Here is a 20382-nt window from a genome sequence, read left to right on the forward strand (position 1 = left end):
GTGGAAGCTACCCAGCTGGCAGCTGGGGAACTGGAGTGGGGCAACCAGGGCTGTGTCTAAAGGTCATATTTGTTATAAAAGTATAGTCAAGGAAGAAGCTGTCTTACCCTTGATCCTGCATTGCCACCATCCTCATTTCTCCTCGTGCCTTTCCTTATCTTCCTTCACTCTCTCTTTTCCCAGCTCCCACCACCCACTCCCTCCTGCCTTCTGTACCTTCTTCCCAAGTCCTCTCTTCCCTTGTTCCGGTTTTTTCTTCTTCCCACCTCTCTGTCTGTCATTCACTCCTTGCAGGGTCCTGAGTTAGTGAGGAGAGTGCTCTCGGAACCCGGAGTCAGGGCCGAGGGACAGGAAATCGGGGAGCCCAGGCCCCTGCAGTCTTCATTCTCTTGTGGCTGAGGCACATCGTGACTGTCTCTGGGTCCTAGGGGCGGAGGGTCTCAGACCAACCCAAAATCCCTTTAGACCTCGGGATTCTCTGCTATCTCCAGGGCCTTCTCGCCTTCTCTTCCATTCCTCCCTCATCTCCACACACCCCCCACCCCCCCTTTATTCTGGGTGTTGAAACGTCCTGCATCTGCTCCATGGGGAGGATACTTATTGCCTTTAGGGGCAGTTTTGGTGACTCCCCCTGGGCTAAGGTGGATTCTTTTTAGAGCCTAACCTTTACTTCTCTCCTGCTTGGGGGGGAGGAGGGGGGCTCTTCTGTCCTTTCTGAGCTCTCTCAGAGGGTCTCTATCTCACCTGAGAAGGCCCCTAAAAGGCCTAGGCCTCGGCCTCCCTCACCCAGCTCCTCAGCTCATGACCAGGATGTGCAAATAGTCCATGAAGAGCGAGTCCATCCCCCAGCCTCGGGGGATGAGGCCTCAGCATTGGCAGGAATGGCAGGAAGCCTGAAGCCAGCTCTGGGTGCAGGGTTAGCAGGATGCCTTAGAAAAAATAATAAAAGGGACTGTTGCAAAGCTCCAGGGAACAGATGTTTTCCATTTGGAGTCTGCCAAGAGAAAGCACAGAGGGGGGCGGGTGGAGAGAGATGGAGGGAAGAGGAAGAAAAGCCGAGGCAGACAGGCAAGACAGGAGGTTCAAAAGCAGGCAGAGGAAGATGGGAGAAGTGAGAAAAACAGAGTAAGGAGAGAGAAAAGGAACTGAGAGGCTCGGAGAGGGCCCTCTGACACTGAGGGCCCCTGCTTCCTGGGGGGATGACACAACTATGAGAATTCAAGGAAAATTCAGTACCAGTGAGTGCTCATCAGGCTCTGGCCAGGGGAGGCCTGGGTGCATGTGGGCACCTCGGGGCCCTGGCAGCCAGGGCCTCTGGGTAGAGGAATAGGGCAAGGGTGGGCACAGTGCCATGTGACTGCCTATTTGGTAAAACTGCCCAGGGACAGTGTAGGACGAAGGGGTACACTGCAGCCCCCAGACCTGTGAGCCTGTCTGCAGGTCCGAGGCCCCGCCCTGGAGGCTGGGCCTGCCAGGGGCTGTCTGCAAGGCCCTCAGGAGACCTCGCTTCTCTGGCTCTGTTCTGTGTCATCTGGTTTCCTGCCTGACTGGTAATGAAGTCCATTGGAGCAAAGCAGCCCTACCTATTTTCCAGGACATGCTTTCTGGTGTACAGCCAGCCTGACGAGGCCCAGGGCCCCAAGGAAGAAAGGAGGTGGGGATCCTGTCATTGAAATCTGTTGATGTCAAGACACTGAGGAATCCCCAAGGGAGGGACCGGGGACAGCCTCCAGAGATGAAGCTCAGGAGACAGGGCGGCAAGTTGTAAACAGCTTAATGAGCCGTGCCAAGACCAGGTGGCCAGGTGGACCAGGCCTGGCGGGCCTGCTGGAGCAAGATCTAGGGGAGCGGGGAGCCAGCCTCAGAGCTGAGCTCCTGGCCAGGGAGGAAGCCACCAGGTAGGCTGGTACAGGAAGGCCTCCCCACCCCTGGCACTCACACCGCACACTTCCTTCTACTCCTCCCTCTTTGTGATCCCGGGGACTTCTGCCACAGTGGAGCTGGCCCTCCAGGTTAGCACAGCCCCGCTTCTCCTCTCTGCCAGTCCCAGTGCCCCTGGGCCTTCCGGCCTTAGCTCAAATGTTGCCACCGCCAGAAGACTCCCCTGACCACACCAGCACAGCGGGCCTGACCCCTTCTGAGGCCCTGGAACACGCAGAGTTGGCACTTGTCACTCCACTGCCCGGACCACTCCAGTGGTTTGGTGGCTTCACTCTTTCTCCTCATGGGAGGGCCAGGCACACCGCAGGACGCAATTGTTGCACATTGGACACTTAGCTGGGAAGGCAGCCTGCTCAGAGCTCCAGGCTGCAGACCCAGAAGGGAACACAGCAGCAGAGCCGAGGCTGAGAGAGCCAAACCCCTGCCCCCTGGGCCAGCCCTTCCTGGGCTCACCTCCCCAAGTTTTCTGTCTTGGGAATCTCCAGTTCAGGGAACAAGAGCCTGCAGTTCTCTTTCTCGCCTCATCATGGGAGCCTGGCTCCTGTGTTTAATTAATTCTCATTCTCCCAAATTCTCATCTCCACTGAAGAAAGAGTACCTTGCTGAGAAAGCCCCTGTAGTATTTTAGGAAGTGGCAAGCTACGCGATTACACAATGAGCCTCAGGCAACATTCTTCCCAAGCACCCAAGTGCTGTGTGCTGCAGTCCCGGCCTTGGTTAGGCCTCCTTCCTGCTTCTTGTCGGAGCAGGAAGATGGGGTGCCTGAGCCCGGGTTTTCCGCCTCCTTCTGGGAGCTTCCTTCTGGGATGTCTGTTATCCAACCCACCCCAGCCCTAAACTGAACTTGTGTAACCTCCGCCCCAGCCTTTGCTAGGAACAGCCAGACTCTGCCTCCCTTCTGTGCTCCCATCTGTGCGCCCGCACCAGCCTCAGGAGGGGCAGCTGGGTCCGGGGCTGCGTGAGGCCTGGGTGGGCCCGGAGGCCATGCTGCAACCTCAGAGAGCTGTGTTGCTGCAAGCACCTGCTGTGGGTGTGTGCCTGCGCAGGAGGGTTTGAAATGTGCATTTATGTGGGCTGGACAGGGATTGAAGAATCGGCCCCATTTTCCACTGATCCGGGGACGAAGGCAAAGTGGTTGTGGGGCAAATTATTGCATGTGTCCTCTTCTCCGTGCGGAAGAAAGTCCCCCGGAGGGAGGCCAGGAGCTGCTGGGGGCCCAGCCCTGCCTGGCCCCTGCCCATCGAGGGATGGGGGTGAGGTCCTCCCTCGGTCAGCCTACTTTGTTAACGTGGGGCTCCTGAGAGCACTGCCTCCCTCCCAGACTTGTGAGGATCAACGAGAGGAGATGCTCACACAGCCGGGCCTTGGCCCACAGTCAGCTCTCAGGCCGCGCCGGCTGCTCGGTAGCTGTTACTCTCCTGAGTGGAGCCCAGCTCTGCCCCTTCACAGGGGCTCCCTGGGCCTCTCTCCTCCTCGCCTGCCCAGCCCATCCTTGGCAGGATCACCGGACTCTCCCTCGGTGGGCACTGTCAGCCTCCCTCCCTGGACACTGAGAGCTGGAGGAGAGCCACCACTTCTGCCTCCATCCCCTACCCCGGACACAATGAGCAAGTGTGAAAGGCACTGGAGACAGTCAGTCCTCTGAGCATCGCCAGACTCCAGGAGATGCCCCCGTGCCCCTGTGGGCTCTGAAGTCCAGGGCCCGATGCAAACCCTGGCTCCTAACTTACTCTCTCTGTAGCCTCAGGCGAGTTCCCTGCCCTCTCTGTGCCTCAGCTTCCTCCTCCCTGAAGCGGGGCAATGAAAGGGCTTGCTCTACAGGGCTTTGTGAGCACTGGCTGAGACGGTCTGTGTGGAGCACGGAGCGCAGTGCCTGACACAGGGAGCACTCAGAGGGAACCTGTCCTGTGCTGGCTCGAGGGGATGGTTCCCATCGCCTAGACCGGTTCCCACAGAGGGGCCACTGCCTCTGACTTTTCCACACTCTCACCTCCCACTGTCCTTCTGGTTTTGCAGCTGAGCTGTTCATGGAGCAGCAGCACCTCAAGGAAGCCGGTTTCTGCATCCAGGAGGCAGCGGGCCTCTTCCCCACCTCGCACTCGGTACTCTACATGCGGGGCCGGCTGGCCGAGATGAAGGGCAGCTTGGAGGAGGCCAAGCAGCTGTACAAGGAGGCGCTCACGGTGAACCCCGACGGCGTGCGCATCATGCACAGCCTGGTGAGTCAGCCCCACACGCCGGCAAAAGGCCTCAGGCCCTCCTCTCCCCTCGCCCCCTCCTTGCCTGCAAGTGCCTCGCTGCCTCTGTTCCCTGGTGTCTGTGGGGAGGTGGCTTCCTTGCTGCTCTGTTGGGAAAGGCCAAGCTCCTTCCTTCAGGGGCAGGGCATTTCCCTTCGACCAGAGCCTGCCTGAGCGGGTGAAAGAATCTGGGAGGATCGGGTGATATATTTGTGGCTTTTTGCTGTAAGTTTCCATATGGCAGTCTAGCCCCAAGGGGCTTTCACTGTTACACATCAGATCTTTGCCCTGGAGACTCCGGATAACAAAATGCTCTTCTCTGGGGGCAGAAGCGGGGGGGGGGGGGGGGGGGGGGGGGTGCGCGCGTGCAGTTTCAGTCTCCCTGATCACTGGGCTGCCTTCCCCATTTCAGAGGAGGTTCTTGGCAGGATTCAGCAGATGTCCCAGGGTAGGCTGTCATTGAAAATGACCCCTGGGACCTCCAATCTCAGGTCATGGGGCTCAGAACTTGGGTGCCTAAGGCTCAGTGGCCTTCCTATGGGAGGTTCGGAGACTAGGAGCAGAATGCTGGTGCTCTTGTCCAGGCCTTGCCATCTCTCTGGGTGATCATGGGCAGGGCAGCCACCTTCTCTATACCTCGTTTTTACTCACCTATGCAGTGGGGTTCTCTGACAGATAGTACAATGGGCCCTAGGTATAACTTTCCCCCCCCTGCCTTCCTTAGCTACTTTCAGCGAGCGGGTATCAGGATAAATGAGGTGATCTGAAAGAGTACAGGCCTGGATAGGCACAGTGGTTTTTTTTAAGTATGATTCAGGAGCCCGCAGTTAGCAACAGAGACTTCCTGTCTCCTTGAGAGCTCTGAGAACAGCCGTGAGAGGCTCGCTCGCGTCTGCCGCATGGAAAACACCGAAGGGCCAGGGGAATGACTGCAGGGCCAGCATCGCCACAAGGCTGATTGTTTGGGAGTAGAAGCTACAGGGAGTTAGATTCCAGCTCAGTGTCAGGGAAAATGGTATAACTCTTAGAAAAGTCCAAGCACGAACTCAGGAATCATCAGGTGAGGATGTAGCCAAGAGAATAGAAGCATCACATAGGGGTAGGAGCTGGACCAGGTCGTCTTTATAAGGTCCTTTCCAACCCCGAGAGTCCTTGAAAACAGGTCAGAACGGAGATTCCCCGCTCAGCTATCATTCCCGCCACCTGATTTCTTCAAGGCTTTCTAGCCGAGGCCCAGGCGAATGTCCATGTCAGTTGAGGAAAGCCTGCACAGCGACATCACTCCCTCGCCCATGTTCCTTCCACATGGCTCCGTGCTGCCTTCCAGTCTGCTCAGCAAATGTTTGCGTTTTGTGAGGCACATCCTCCTTCCTCCCCCAGTTCAGACATGAGCTCCTCTGATGAATGCCTCCCCGGAGGTCACATCCAGAAACTTGATTAGGGAGGTGGGAGGGAGGATGTGGGCTATGTCATTAGGCCCGCAGCCAGGCAGAGATGTCTGCTTTCCTCTGTGCTCGCGGATATGAGCCTGCCGTTCAGATCCTAAAACCCGACGAAATCCAATAACAAGTACAATTTTGAAGTAACGGTGTACCATTTTTCATTTATGCATATTATTGTTTGTAGCTATTTCCCTGAAATTGAAGCAGTTTCCAAGGGTGAGTTTCCATGGTAACTGAAGAGCTCTAGAGTGGCTCCCTGAAATGGTCCCTTTTCTCTTCCCGGGGTGCCTTGCCGATGTGATGAAATTGGGGCAAGTCGGAGGCAGGCCTGCCATGTTTAAAGTTACCAGCAACCAGAGGGGCCGTCTGCTCCAGCGTGGGCAGCGCATGCCCTTCCACACGCTCTGCTCCTGCCAGCACCCTATACATATGCATACAGAATCGCAAATTTCAAGCCCGGGGAAGATTTACCAAGCGCTCTTTTCCCAGAGACACACGAACACCTTTGCAGGTTGATCTCCGGCGTTCCCCAAGCTAGTGTCTCCCCGGTACTGACCTCAGACTCAGGACATCGGGCCTCACCCTGGCTCTGGCCCTGATTCCTGTGGGTGACTTAGAAAAAGGCACATTTGACTTCAATGCTCCTGATGTCTCCCTTCATAAATGAATAATGATCTGCATCATCTCTAGACCCATGTTCTAATCAAACGAGGCATCGCATGTGAAAGTGCTTCTAAACGTCCACAATGCAATATCAGAGAAGACAAAACAGCAACTATGCCACCACTCCAGTCCTTCACCCATGACAGACATTACTAAGCAATCACCCATGACAGACATTACCAATCAATTGCAGCACTTTTCCCCACTGAGCACAGATGTGACATTGGGATATTTTCCCCATGTCACACCATGATGGCGGCCACTACTCATCGGCCTGAGTCAGCTTGTCATGTATCTAAAGGAGTCACTGTCAAAATAGTCGGTAGAGGATGAGAGCACACATCCATTATCTGAGCCTTTGTGAACTTCAGAGGTGGGTGCATCCCTGGAGAAGTATCCAGAGAAAAGAGCATGGGGGGGAACTGGTGCTCCCACCACCTCCCTCCCGCCCCCCCCGCCCCCCAGCCACATGGAATCATTGACAAGGCAGGTTCCCAGGGAGGGCATGGTAAGGCCAGGATGCAGGACATCCTGGCCTTACAGTGCCACTGTGCCTTCGTGAGGACACAGGCCCCTGAGAGCACGGCCACAGCCTGGGCTGGAGGAGCTCTGGGTCCCTCATGAGCCCTCTGAGGTCATGGCTGAGTCCCACTCCCTGAGGTCTGGAAAGAGGAGGGTGAGGATAGACTCAGTGAGCCTTGCGAGGTCAGGTCTGGCTCTGCAGTTCTTAGCACAGGGTCACCAAGCATGAGGAGGCCAGCCTCCCTGTGGCCTCTCCCCGGGATAGGCTGGAGAAAGCCTTCAGGAGCCAGGGTTCAGGCATTTCTAAGAATATGAACTTTGGCCCAGACTCAGGTTCCCTCCCCATCCTGCTGCCCCCCTGCCCTGAATGTGACAGAGACCTTCCCATGGTCTGGCTCTATTCAGGTTTTTCCACTCAGGTCAGGCAGGAAGGAGGCACCTCCTTGGATGGTATCCTGTCAGGGAAAAGTCTCCACTGTGCCCACAGCAGAGTCCCAGAGTAGTCTGTGTCCTCCAGTCCTGGTCCTACAGCTGCCACCTGTGCCAGACTCAAGGAGGCCAGGTTGCTTCGAGAGAGTGCCCAAGTACAGGAAGAGAGAGGCATGCTCTCTGCAGACGGACATTCCCAGTGACTCTCGGCAGCAGGTCCTGACAGTTTCTGCCGGCTGGATCCCAGCCTCCCCTCCAGGTAGCGGGAAGCCCTGCCCACTCACCCTGGTGTTGAGAAGTTCATTTCCTGGCAGAAGAGTCTAGTTAAGCAGGGGGAGCCTGAACTTTACCTGCCTGCCCCTGAGGAGACATGGGAAAGAAAGCAGGGTCCTTCCCAAGATCAGCAGAGGAGCTGGCCCCTGGGTGCTCTTCAGAGAGGGCTCCAGGGTCTCGGCCAGAGAAGGATCCCCAGGCAGCCTGCACCCGTCTCTTTGAGCCCTGCCCTTCCCAGGAGCCCCTCTGCATCGCCAAGGGAACGGGATGCCCAGGGATGGCAGAGGGCCCACGTGTGGTGATGGAGTGGCCATGTCACTGAGAGCCCCCCCCAGAGGGGTGGCATTGAAGTCACCTGACCTTAATGGGAAGAGGGTCACTAGCCCTGGCTACAGACCAACTCACTCTCCCTGCCCTCCACTTGGCTGAGTGGGAGTATGGATGCTTTGATGCAGCCGGTCTCACTGCAGAGAAAGCCTCAGCCATCAGTGGGCAGGTATGGGTGCATTTCTGCCACCTGCATTTGTGGGTGACACCCCGCCCTTCTCTCCCAGGGGCACACTCTTAGGGAAGGGTTTCTTGCCCCTCACGGGCCCCTGTCCCTAGCCATGCTTTCTTCTTGGGACAGAGCTCCCGGTTCCTGCTGCCCCATATCCCCAGAACCCTTTCCTCCTCGGGCACCCCAGCAGCAGGGAGAGATGGCCCTGGGTGAGCTTCGGCTGTGATGTAATTCCCAGAGATGTAATTTCTGAAGCAATCATGGCCACTGACCTGGCCTCTTCTCCCTCCAGATGCCCCTGGAAGGACGGGTAGCCAGCGTTTCTGCATCCACTGCCCTCTGAGAGCATGGCCATGAATGAGTCCCTGCATTTGTTCCCTCTTGCTCCCAGCATAAGGTTGCTGTCTCGTTCTTGAAGTGGGTTGAGGGGGATCAAGGGCATGGCCAGCCCCAGATGACCCCAGAGCCTCTTGCCCCCGTCTCCCCAGAGCTGGGCATGCCGCAGCACATCCCAAGTCCCCAGAGCCCCCCAGCACATCCCTGGCCTCCCCCAAGGTGGGTTCTGAGTCAGTGAGGCCCAGGGCTCTGTCTCACCTAGCCCTGGGGTTCTGGGCCGGGCCTTTACTGGTGCTCCAGGATCCAGCAAGAAGTCTCTGCTCTCTAAGGCCAAAGAAGTGAACTGTGGCTACACAGAGCTCCCCAACCCCCAACCCCGCTCCTGCCCCCCCATTACCCTTCCCTGGCTGGGCCATCCCATCCTGGAGGCAGGACCAGACAGTAGAGATGACTCATCTAAGACAGACAACCAACCTGCCAGCCCTCCAGCTTTGGGGGCACAGAGATTTCTTCCCGTCACTGGCTTAGTTTTCTATCAAATGAAGAAAATAATGCAAGCCCTTGTGAGCTCAAGGGATAGTTTTAAGGCTCAGATGAGCTGAGACCTGTGGAAAGATAAGTTAACATCAGGCTTTTTTTTTTTTTCACCATTTGCATGGAAAACTTGTTGGTAAGTGGCCTGAGCCCACCTTTGACCAGGCTGCTATGGGGTGAGGGTCATTGGCCCAAATTTCCTTGTTCTGCCAGGTGGCCCATAGTGTCAGCAGAGTGCTAAAAAGGCAGGGAAGTGGGTGCTGGCCAGGTGGGGGCGCCTCCTCTGGCGCTGGATTTTGGAAAGCCTTAGGCTTGTGCGCGAGCTCCTGAAGTGCACGCCAGCCGCAGGGAGGAAGTGGAAAGGAAGCTGTCAGCCTGTCATGTTCAGACCTCAGAGCTACCTTCGGGGTTGCCTCCGGAGCTGGTTGGCTGGGACAGTTTTTAAGCCTGTGTCAGAGCCAGCTTGTGCCTGGAGGTAGAACGCAGCCTTTGAGTCTGACTGACCTGCACTTGAGTCCCACTTTGCCTGTACTTGCTGTTTAACCTTGGCCAAGTCCCTCAACCTCTCGGAACCTCAGTGTCCTCATCTGTAAAATGGGAGCCATGGTGCCAAGCGCACAGGGCTCCTGTTACAATTAGGTTGAATCACTCCGTAAGTTAATGGCCCAGGAGTGGGGTTACTTTTATCTTTTTCATTTAGAAGTGCAGCTCACAGGCAGGTTCAGATGCTCTTGGTTTGCAAAGGGAAGCCCAGAGACTCATTGTAGCAGAGCTGCTCAGTCCTCAAGGAGCCCAGCAGCTGACTCCAGCCAAGGCACGATGTGCAGGGCATCGGCCCCAACTGCCCTGTGGCTGGGACAAGTGCATACACAGTGCAAGGCCTGGCTGACCTTGTTGAGAGTGAGAATGTGAGCTGAGAGACCAGGGAAATTTGAGAGCGGGTGTTACAGTCTCGGATGTTGGGTGAAACGCTTCGGCTAAAGGGGCATTATGCTGGGGCCCAGGGCCAAGGGAGAGCAGGAGTGCAAAAGGCCAGGCCCTGAGGAGGTCCTGCTCAGCCCTGCACTCTGGCCCGCTGTATGCCAGGCTGCTTCGGCGCCCGGCCTCTGGATGTTCCCTGACTTTGGGTGAGGCTGCAGCACTCAGAACAGTGGGGTCTCTGGTTCCTGGGGCCCCATCCCTCAGGCCCAGGGCGCCCATCTTCCCTCCTTGTCGGCCTCGTGGGCTGTGGCAGGGGCCTGAGAGGGTCTGGCCCCCCGAGGACTGGGAGGACCCAAAGTCTCGGCTCTACTGTTTGGAACCTGAGTTCGTGCACACGCACAGCCCTTCGGTCAGTGGAGTCTCTCTGTCCCACCAGCTCCAGTCGATGGGGAAAATTGCTTCTTGTTGACTGAAAACTTTAAAAGGAAGGTCTTGGTCATTTGCCCTGCTGGGTGGTGGTTTTACTGTGAGTTCTGTATTTCTCATCCCACCCCCCATCCCCCACCCCCCGTAGTGCTGCCTGGGGTCTGTCGTCCCCGATAAGAAAGTGGAGGAGGAGGAGGAAGAGAGAGTTCTGGGGCTCACTGTGGGGAAGGTGGGAGGTGCACAAGCGTGTCCCCCAGCACAGGCCCACCCTGCCTCACCCCCAGCCTGATACAGCTCCCCAACACACTGAGCCCTCAGCCCAGGCTCAGACCTTCCAGAAGGTGAGGGCGGCTCCCCTGGATTTTGGAACGCCTTGGGCTATGCTTGGGCTGCTGAAGTGCATTCCAGCCCCCACCAGGAAGTGGAAAGGAAGCTGTCAGCCTGTCACAGGTTCAGATGGGCAAGCTAGTGCAGCGCTGCCGGCCCATGTTAGCCCAGAATCAATGGTCCGGAAGGCTCGCTCTGTCTGGAGGAGCGGAGTTCAGCTCTTTCCCCTTGTCCACCAGGCAGTACCGCCCTCCACCACCCCAGTGGCTCTGTCTCCTGGTCCCAGAGTGGGGCCTCTGCCATGGGCCCCTTCCCACGCCAATCACAGGGTCTTCTCTTCTAAAACCCGAAGTCCAGAGGCCTTGCTACAGCCTCCTGACTTAGCCCTGAGGGCCTGGCTGTGACCAGGGAGGGGGCTCCCCCTAGGCTGGGCTCCAGTGAGTCTGGGCTCTCTCCACAGGGGCCTCTTCCTAGGAGAGCCTGGGGGAGTTCTGGGGGTGTCATCAGCCAGGCATTGGGTGGGATCTAGAAGGATTTGTGCCCCTTCTCCCAACAGGGAAGTGGGACCAGTCTGTGGTTTGGGGGCCACCCCAGCTTCAAGATGGACGTGGTGATGTGTGGGCTGGGTTCTCAGCCTGGAGAGCCGCCTCATTCCCAGTCTGGTTGGACAGGTTGAGGCTGACTCACCTGGGAGAATCCAGCGTGCAGGAATGCAGGCCTCCCTCGCTGGGCGTGTCAGCCCCCAGGCTGGGTGAAGGGAAGGAGCCTTCCTGTGGAGCAGCCTCAGAGGTGACCCCACCAGGGGCTCCTCCCAGCAGCCCCAGGAGCAGCCTCAGAGGTGACCCCACCAGGGGCTCCTCCCCAAGCAGGAGGCTGCAGGGACCAAGAGGCTTCAGCAGCCTCCAGCTGATTCCCGGCTTCCCAGCTGGAGAGGTTGTGACAGAATCCCAGGAATGTGCCTTGAGCTCAGAAAGAAAATTCCCAAAATAACTTCTATAAATACTTGAGGGTAGGGGCGGGGAGGGAGCTCTCAGCACGGCCTGCAGCTGGCCTAGCACTGGGGACTACTTCCCAGGGCAGGCCACCCCCAAAAGGAGAAAAAGGCAGGCACAGCCAGCGGACCTTCCTGCCACCCCTCCCCTCTGGGACAGTGTCAGGCACTGAATGAATGGGGTGAGACGTGTGCAGGGGCAATTCTGAAAAAATAAGACAGGATCTTTTTTCTCCATCCCCATCCCAGGCTGCAGTCCCTGACTCTACAGAAAACCTGGGCTCCTAACAGAGACGGTCCCCCTCAGAGGCCCTAAGCAGGTCACGGAGCACCCACAAGTGCCTCTGGTGTGCCTGGCTCTGAGTCCAGGGCCCTCGCACCCGAGCTCCATCGGAGGTCAGGGATCCCATTGGATCCCACAGTAACGCGGCACAATGTCAAGGTGGTGTGTGGGCAGGAGGGGCTGCTGTCCTCAGGGAATGCGTCTTGGGGAGCAGGGTCCCAGATAGATGAGATGTGGCCAGATGTTCCCCCCTCCCTGGAACCCAAGAAGGGAGGGAAGAAGGAATGGAGGAAGTCAGGAATTGCTGGGACTTCCCCTGCCCCTCCCCGAGCGGCTATAAGCACCCCTGGCCCCTCTCCATCCCTTTAAGCAACTTGCACGCCCTTTCTGATCCCTGTGCGAGGGCAGCACAACTGTGGCCTCTCCCAAGTGAGGGTCACCAGCAGGTCTGGTTTCTCTGGGTTCAAGATGGGGACGAGTCCACAGGATATTGGAATGGAATTGTGGTCCCTCCATCTCACTGAAGACCCATTCTCTGGGAAGCTGGGGGCAGGGGTGCCGGGCCCTTGGCAGTGCAGGCTGGGGGCAGAGCAGGTGAGACCTACAGTCTTCCTGGGGTGGGCTCTGTACAGTTGTCAAGCAGCAAACAGCTCCGAGTTGCTACCAAACATGAACAGGCTGGTGTCTCGGGCAGGTGGCAGCAGATCCTGTTACCAACCCCGGGCCTCTGGGCCCCAGCCTGACCCCAGCCTGGTGTCTCCTTTCAGGCTCTAAGGTCAGCACCCCAGGGTGAGGGGGGGGGGGACCCAACCCCAGCCTCGCCCACAGTCTCCCCACAGAGATCCCTGCCCTCTAGAGAAATCAGCTGTCCCACCCCCTCGCCCCCTCCCAGGATTCTCTGCTCATCCTGGGGACACTCCATTTGCCATCTGCCTACCATGTGCCCCACCCAGCTCCGAGATTTCAAGTTCATCATTGCAGACTCCTCACCGTAGCCGAAGAGGAAGGACTCTTCTGTTCCCCAGTTTACAGATGAGGAAGCCGTGGCTCAGAGGAAATGGGCCACTTGCCCAGGGTCACTGCGAGTGTCAGGGGCAGGGCTGGGGTTCCTGTGGCTGTGGGGCCCTGACTTGTCCTCTGCACCGAGCACGCCGAGCCTGCTGCGCACCCAAACCGAGAATAGCACCCACACATGCATGAAGCCCTGTTCAGCCTGCAGACACACCTGGCCCCTTCCCAAACCCCACACGCTCCTTGAGATCAGGGGTTTGCAAACTCATTTTCAGACAGAGCCCTCTTTTCAAACAGAATCTCATATGGAAGCGCAATATAGCAACCTCAGTGTGTAAAGCCACTGCGGCCCGCCCCTCACTGGGAAGCTCTGCTGGCTGGCCTTCCCCGTCTGTCCTCTGTCGCTCTCCCATCGGCAGCACTCACAGGGCTCAAACCTTCCATTTTTGGTGCTTAATTTTGGTGTCTGGCAGCCTGTCGTCTCGCCTTCCTTCCCTCCTCCCTGTGAGCTGCTCAGGGTCCAGCTCCCAGGCCCTGCGGGCAGAACAGCTTGGCCTGGAGCCCTTGCTGGCCAGACTGGGCACAGCCCTCTGGTCCAGGCAGCCCTGAGTCAGCACCGCTCCCATCTGGCCGGAGCTGGACCTGGGGCCTGCCTGAGGCTCCGCCTGTCACAGCTCCCCTGTCCTCCCCTGTCCTCTGCCTCATCCCTGTGGTTCCCAGGGATGGCTTCAGCTGGGGTTGAGGAGACTGAATACGTCGCTCTTTCCCTTTCCTAGCCCCTGGCGGCAGGACCACCAGCCAGCGCCTCCAGCAGGGGGGCGGGGGAGCTTTTACTAGGGCTTCCTGAGCGCCATCTTCTCTTGCCTAATTGGTCATGTTCCCGGCTCTCGGAGGACTTTATGAAATCAGGCATGTGCATCTTTCCTAGTGGGTCTCCATGGCAACGGAGGGCCTAACTCTGGGGAGCGTGGTGAGGATGAAAATGTTCCAGCTAAAAATGTACATGGCCATCAGTGGGCGGGCACCCGAGAGGGGCTCTGGGCACATGGGAGGCAGCTCCCCACCCCACCCTGGCCCCCACCTGTCCAGGAAGTCAGTGTTGTTCCTGCGTTACCTCGTATCTTTGAACGAGAGGAGCGCCCCCCATCCCCCGCCCCCGTGCTGCCATCCTTTGCCACCTTTGAGGGCTGGGACACAGATCAGTGAGTCGGTATGGTGCAGAGAAGCCTTTATGGGAACAGAGGCCAAAAACAGGCCCTGGCCCCTCCCTCTGCTCACCACCCTGTCCCCCTCGCTCCCTGCACCCTTTCCCGTGTGGGTGGAAGTGGACGTAGAGGGGCAGGGCGCCAGTTTCACTTCCCAACCCTTTTTTTGTGACAATTCCCGTCACTTCCTGTATCTCTGGCAACAGGGTTGTTGGAGCCAAATGTAAGGCCAAGCTCCTGGCCACCCTGACCCACCCTCCCAGAATCCTCCTTTCACTCAGCCTCCATCCCTGGTCCCCGGCTCTCTGACTGTCGGTGACCCTCACCTGCCAGGCCAGCCTGGGATGGGCATTAGCTCCCAGGACCCAGACATCCCTAGGAAGAACGGCTGCTGATGCAGGCAAAGGAGCTGCCCCCACCCGCCCACCAGCTTGAGGTCCTCCCCCAGCTGACAGAAGCCAGAGCCTGCAGCTTACATTCTGTATCTCTCGGCGAAGATACAGAAGGGCAGCGTGGCAGCAAGGCTGGGAGAAAGACTCATTAACTAGACTCATGCAGGTAGACACTGTCCAAGTATTTCATAAACTGACTCGTGTAAACTTCACAACAACCCTCGAGGTGGCTACTGTGGTCTTTCCTGTTTATAGATGAGGAAGCTGAGGGCCAGAGAGTGGTGGCTTGTCCAGGATCTCCCAGCTGGTCAGGGGGACACTCAGAGCCAAGTCTGCAGACTTGGAAGACCATCCTTTGGGGTCAGGAGGGACACAGCTCCCAGATCGCATGATCTGGGAGGCGGGGCTGGAAGCGGGTCTGTGGTGGGGACCGGTAGGATTTGCATTAGTCATGGGCACGGTCACTTGACCAAATCCATGCCAGAGACACCCGTTCCTTGCCCTGATCGCCAGGATGCCCTGCCCTGCCCTGCCCAGGACATCCTCACTAACCCCTGCCCTGTGCTTGCTCCCCAGGGTCTGATGCTGAGTCGGCTGGGCCACAAGTCCCTGGCCCAGAAGGTGCTGCGGGACGCCGTGGAAAGGCAGAGCACCTGTCACGAGGCATGGCAGGGCCTGGGCGAAGTGCTGCAGGCCCAGGGCCAGAGCGAGGCCGCCATCGACTGCTTCCTCACCGCCCTGGAGCTGGAGGCCAGCAGCCCAGTGCTGCCCTTCTCCATCATCCCCAGAGAGCTCTGACACCCCCGCAGCAGCAGGGAAGGAGGGGCTGCCCCGTTGGGCAGTGGGGGGTGGGGGGGCAGGCAGGAAGCAGGGAGCATGGGTTGGGGGAGGAATAGGACCTCAGGGAAATACATCTCTAGGGAACACTTCTGCAAGCTGCAGCCCTAGTTCTCCTCGCCTCCCCCACCCCACCCTGCATTCCCTCCTGGGCCAGCTGGGTCTGAGAGCTGCTGATCGAGCTGGGTGGACCAGATTTGCATCAAAAGCAAATTCCTTGCTCTTTGGGACTCAGACATTGTGGCATTGATGAGCAAGGAAGTAGCTGGGAGGCCACATCCACATGGGGGCCCCTCCCCAGAGTATCTGTGCAGCATCTAAATGTGTAGTCAGGTCTGTGTGGCTTGGTTACCTCCCGACCTGGAAACCCCTATCCCATACCTGCCATCCTCCCTCAACATCCCTGACCCTTGATTTCCGGCTTTGCACCAGCTTTAGTCTCGAACCTCAGCTCTCTGCTCTCCAGCACCAAAGACGAACCCTGCAAGCTGCCCTCTGGCTGGGCCAAGGGTTTTCCTGGCTTCCTTCCGTGGCGCCTCGGGAGAGTCACGGTGACTGGAGTTGCTCCTTGAGAGCCTCGCAGCTGTCCTTCACCCCCCTGTGCCTCTGTGCCTTGGAGAGCCGAAAGCCCTGGTCCCATGCCCCCATCTCAGGACAGGGTTTTGGATCACTCTCGGGTCTTGCCCAGAGCAGTCACAGGTTGACTCCACTGGCGAGTGGGAAGCAGATGGACCGCTGGGTTCCTCTCCCAGGCTGAGTTAGTGGGTAATGCCTGGCGTTGACCTTTGCCTGACGAGGCCAGTTGGGATCCACTGTGCACCCCTCTGCTGCCAGGTGACCTTGTGGCCAGCGACACAGTACTGGCCTTAACTAACCTTCCATTTCCATCCATCTCCATCTTCCTGGAAACACCCCAGCTGAAGCAGCCTGCTTAGACCCCAGGCCACAGCCCCGGGATGGGCCTCAGGACAGAAACGTGGCTACTGGACCCAGCCCTTTCTAGTAGCTTCCGTCAGCACATTCCTTCGAGCCTTACCTTTCTGGGCAATAGGTACAATGCACGTCACTCTGGAGATGGGAGTCTCTAGGACTGTCCCCAGCTCATCTCACCACCCACAACCCATTCCTCAGGCTTTCTTGGGCAACCCAAGCCCCACCCTGGCCATTTGGTTGTCTCTGCCCAGCACCTCCTAACTGGTTGAACAGGCCTCTGGATACTAGACACCCATGTCTGTAGGGGTACTGGGTGCTGGTGGTGGGAAAAAGGAAACAGGACAAAGCAAATACCATTGAATTGCCTTGGGGGCCCCAAAGATGTTTCCTGCTGCTCCCCCAGCCTGCTGCAAGATGCTCCTGGGGTTCTCCCCAAGAATTTGCCCCCCTCCCACACAGGCCTATCAGGGGCAGTCTTTTTTTATCAGCACTTTGGGTTTTAGTTTTAAAGCTCTAGGTACATCTCTCATTTTAAGATGTGTGGAAAGGCCAGGCAAGGACTGCCCGGGTCTGTCATAGCCCAGTCTCTCTGTGGGAGGCCCACCCTCCTCGCTGCACTGGCTCAGCACTGCACCCCCCGGTGCTTCCCAGGGAGAGCCTGTGCCTCCTGGCCTCCGCCAGGTGAGCAACGCTGCGGAGAGCAGCAGGTCCTCTGCCGCTTGGTTGAAGGATCTCAATATATGTAAGTGTGTGTATAAATATATATATATATATATATGATAGAGCTCTATTTTTATTCTGGAATTCTGTTAGAAAAAAAAGGAAACAGGACAAAGCAAATACCATTGAATTGCCTTGGGGGCCCCAAAGATATTAGTAGTTAGTTCTTGGTAATAACAAAGGCACCAAATGCATTTTGATTGTATGCCCTCAGAGGAGGTCTTAGCCGGCTGGGCCAAGTTGCTGACAGTTTGCTGATTGAATAAAGAGATCCCTGAATGGGGAAGCAGGTTTGTCTGAAGCAATGTGTTCATTCAGCGCGCAGGTGGCCCCAGAACAGGCCTTGAGCCGGAGCAGGTATTTTGGAAGGAGAGAGGCCCGAGGAGTTATGAAGGCCAAGGCCTGAGCCTCACAGCTGGGGTTGGGGGGTAGAGAAGCGAGGAGGGGAGGGAGGGGCCCGCTGAGGGGATTGTGATTTGAGCCAGTGAGAGGATGAGCATGGTGGAAGCTGGGTCGGGCCTCGAGGTCAGGCTGAAACCTGGAGATGCGTGGGAGGAGGCAGAGGGTCCGGCAGGCCCAGCTAGAGTAGGTCTCATTCTGGACTGCCATCTGTCCCTTAGGTCAGCAGTCGCCAACCGGTAGTCCGCAGACCACTGGTGGTCCGTGAGGTCCAAAAGGTTGATGACCGCTGCCTTAGGTGGCCCTGGGCCCCTTGCTGCCTACCTGGCCAACTGGAGAGTCCAGGGCCAGACTTGCAGTCTGCACAGAGACCGTTCTAAGGGCACAGCACATGGGGGGAGACGCACAGGGAGGGGTGTGGTGGGCATCCAGGGCATTTACATTGGCCGCCTTCGCTGAGAGGTCGGTAACCATCCACATCTACTATGCATTATGCCACATACCATCCTACATATGTTGTACAGTGTGCATGAACATTTTGAAAGGTGACATAAATTTACACAGGAGCTCGGTTTTCTTCGTGTACCCCAAGGGTTCATCTGGTGCACCCCCAAGGCTGCACCCGCCCACTTTAAAGACGGCTGCCCTTGAGGCTTTCCCTAGAGCTTGGGGCTGGCCTGGACCAGCTTCCTGCTTCCTTGGCCTCACTGTGGCCTGGCCTCCTCCACCCTCAGTTCTATTCTCCGTTATGGCTTTGCTGTCCTAGTGAAGGAGGGTCTGTCTTGGAGCCTTTAGGTGCTCAGGGTCTTTTTTTATTTTTCTAGAGAGAGGAAGAGGGAGAGAGAGAACCATTGATGTGAGAGAGAAACATCTATTAGTTGCCTCCTGTACGTGCCCCACCAGGGATGGCACCCACAACCTGGGTGTGTACCCTGACCGGGGATTGAACCCGGAACCCTTCTGTGCACGGGACGATGCTCCAACTAATAGGCACACAGGGCAGGGCCCAACTTCTCTTTTGCTGTGATGCTTTCTTTTAAGGAAACACATTCACCATCTTTAGTGATTTAACAATTAGGACCAGATTACTTGTCACATACTCTCACCCCCAGCTCGTGATCCCCTGGGGTGAAAATTAAAGGCCACAGGTGAGGTGATGTTACATTACCATCCAACCTGGGAGAAAGTTTTAGAAGCCTCATCCTCCAAGGAAGAGAGTGGAGGGAGGCCATCCTGTTCAATGAGGGCTCTGCCGAGCTGACCTCAAGTTGGTCAGATGCTAAAGTCAGGCAGGGGTGGAGACATGTCCTGACCCCCGTCCTCAGACCCCTTGTTCACACAAAAACCCTCACTGGAGAAGGAAGGAGCCAGCCCTGTGTCCAACCCACTGTGCCAGAACTAGGGCTGGAGCCTGGGGACAAGACTTGCGTTGCACTATCACCCCCACGGACCTCCGGCCCACCCGTCCCTCTCCAGGACACAGCCCTTCAGTATTAATAGTGTTTATCTGCAGGCACAAATATGAATGGCATTTCAGCCGCCACCACCCAGACTCCTTTCTGGTACCAAAGTGCTCATTGTTTCATTTGTACCCCATCCCGGGCATTCAGATGTCGTCACCATGTAAATATTTCTTGGCCTTGTTTGGGAAACAGCCAGCTAACGAAACCTCCCTCAGCCCGTGCTGCCAGCTCTTGATGGCAACCCTCTGCAATCCCAGAACCCACAGTCCAACCTGGCCTCAGGCGAGGATCGGGGGCTGCTGGGGCCCCGGTGAGAGGCCCCCAACAGCCTGGAGAGGACTGGGGAGGGTTCTTGGGGCACACCGAGGGCCACCAGGAGGACAGTGTGTCAGCAGCAGAACGCCTCACTCCCATTCCAGCTGCAGGTTAGATAGATGGTGTGGAGGCTAAATAACATCCCCCCAAAGGTGTCCACGTCCTAATTCCCAGGACCTGGGAATACGCTCTCTTACATGGTAAAGGGGTTTTGTTAAAGGCCTTGGGGAGACTATCTGGATTATCCAGGTGAGCCGATGTAACCACGAGGAGCCTTCAAAGAGGAAGGCAGGAGGGTCCGAGGCAGGACCAGAAGCGAAGGGAGCAGGAGTTTCCCTTAATGGAGAGGAATTTCACATGGAGTGATTTGAGGAGAGGACTGCAGATGGTCTCTAGAAGCTGGAAAAGACAAGGAAACGGATTCTCCCTGGGACCTCCAGAAGGAACCCCCCTGCCAACACCTTGCCTTGAGCCCAGTGAGACTGATTTGGGGACTTCTGAACCCCAGAACTCTAAGAGAATATATGTGTGTTGTTTTAAGCAACAAGGTTTAGGGTAATTTGTTATAGCAGCCACAGGAAACTGATACAGACGGTTTAGATAAAGAACTGCCTCAGGCACAGGCCTGGGCAATGGGCTCAGCAGTGCTCTACGGTCCAGCTCCCATGCCAGCCAGGACGGGTTGGGGATTAGAAGCCTAAGCAGATGTGCCCCTGCCTGGCATGTTTGCAGGGGTCCCCTCTGGCCCTGTGGCATAAAGGAAGCTCCAGCCGCTTCCTTTCTCCTTGATGGCCCTCGGGTACCAGGCAGGACCTCTGAGCTCTGAGACTTCAGAAAAGGGAGGCAGGGGCAGTGGCCAGCCCTCATCAAACACTGGGCTCTGTCTGTGACCTGCACAGCTCCCAGGGCCCTGCCTTGCTGCCCCACCCTGTCCCCTCCCGGGCTGCTCAGTGTGGTGAGGCATAGAAAACCTTGTCTGCCCCTGCCACCTGCCCCCCCTAGTCCACTCTGGTGACCAGAGCTGCAGTGTCACGGGACACCTTCCTGTCCACAGTCCTCGAGGACTAAGCCACACTCCCACCCAAAGCAGCCACACTGCTACCTCCCTCCCCTGCTGGCTGGGCCTCTCCCACCCCCTCCCCCGCCCCCACTCTTCAGAAGGGTGACACCTTTTCTGGGATCTGACATGGCCAAGGGTGTTAACAAGGCAGCAAGGAGCACCCGCTGGGAGACAATTCTCCATGTGTCCACCCCCTGGGCCTCCCCTTCCTCCAGCCACTCCT

The 20382-nt window shown here is 57.4% G+C and overlaps 1 protein-coding gene across 2 annotated transcripts in view; it reads left to right on the forward strand.

The window, feature by feature from the left end:
- TTC7A (tetratricopeptide repeat domain 7A) overlaps positions 1-17211 on the forward strand; it is a 106510-nt gene extending 89299 nt beyond the window's left edge. For both annotated transcript variants that reach the window (XM_070429155.1, XM_070429154.1), the window contains 2 exons: positions 3958-4160; positions 15009-17211. In XM_070429155.1, the coding sequence (XP_070285256.1) occupies positions 3958-4160; positions 15009-15230 (425 nt within the window). In that variant the 3' untranslated portion in view covers positions 15231-17211. The remainder of the gene's footprint in view (positions 1-3957; positions 4161-15008) is intronic.
- The last annotated feature ends 3171 nt before the right edge of the window (positions 17212-20382 follow it).

Source organism: Myotis yumanensis, unplaced genomic scaffold, assembly GCF_028538775.1.
Source record: "Myotis yumanensis isolate MYYU_CA2020_CCGP unplaced genomic scaffold, mMyoYum1.0.hap1 SCAF_11, whole genome shotgun sequence".
In the NCBI taxonomy this organism is placed as follows: domain Eukaryota; kingdom Metazoa; phylum Chordata; class Mammalia; order Chiroptera; family Vespertilionidae; genus Myotis; species Myotis yumanensis.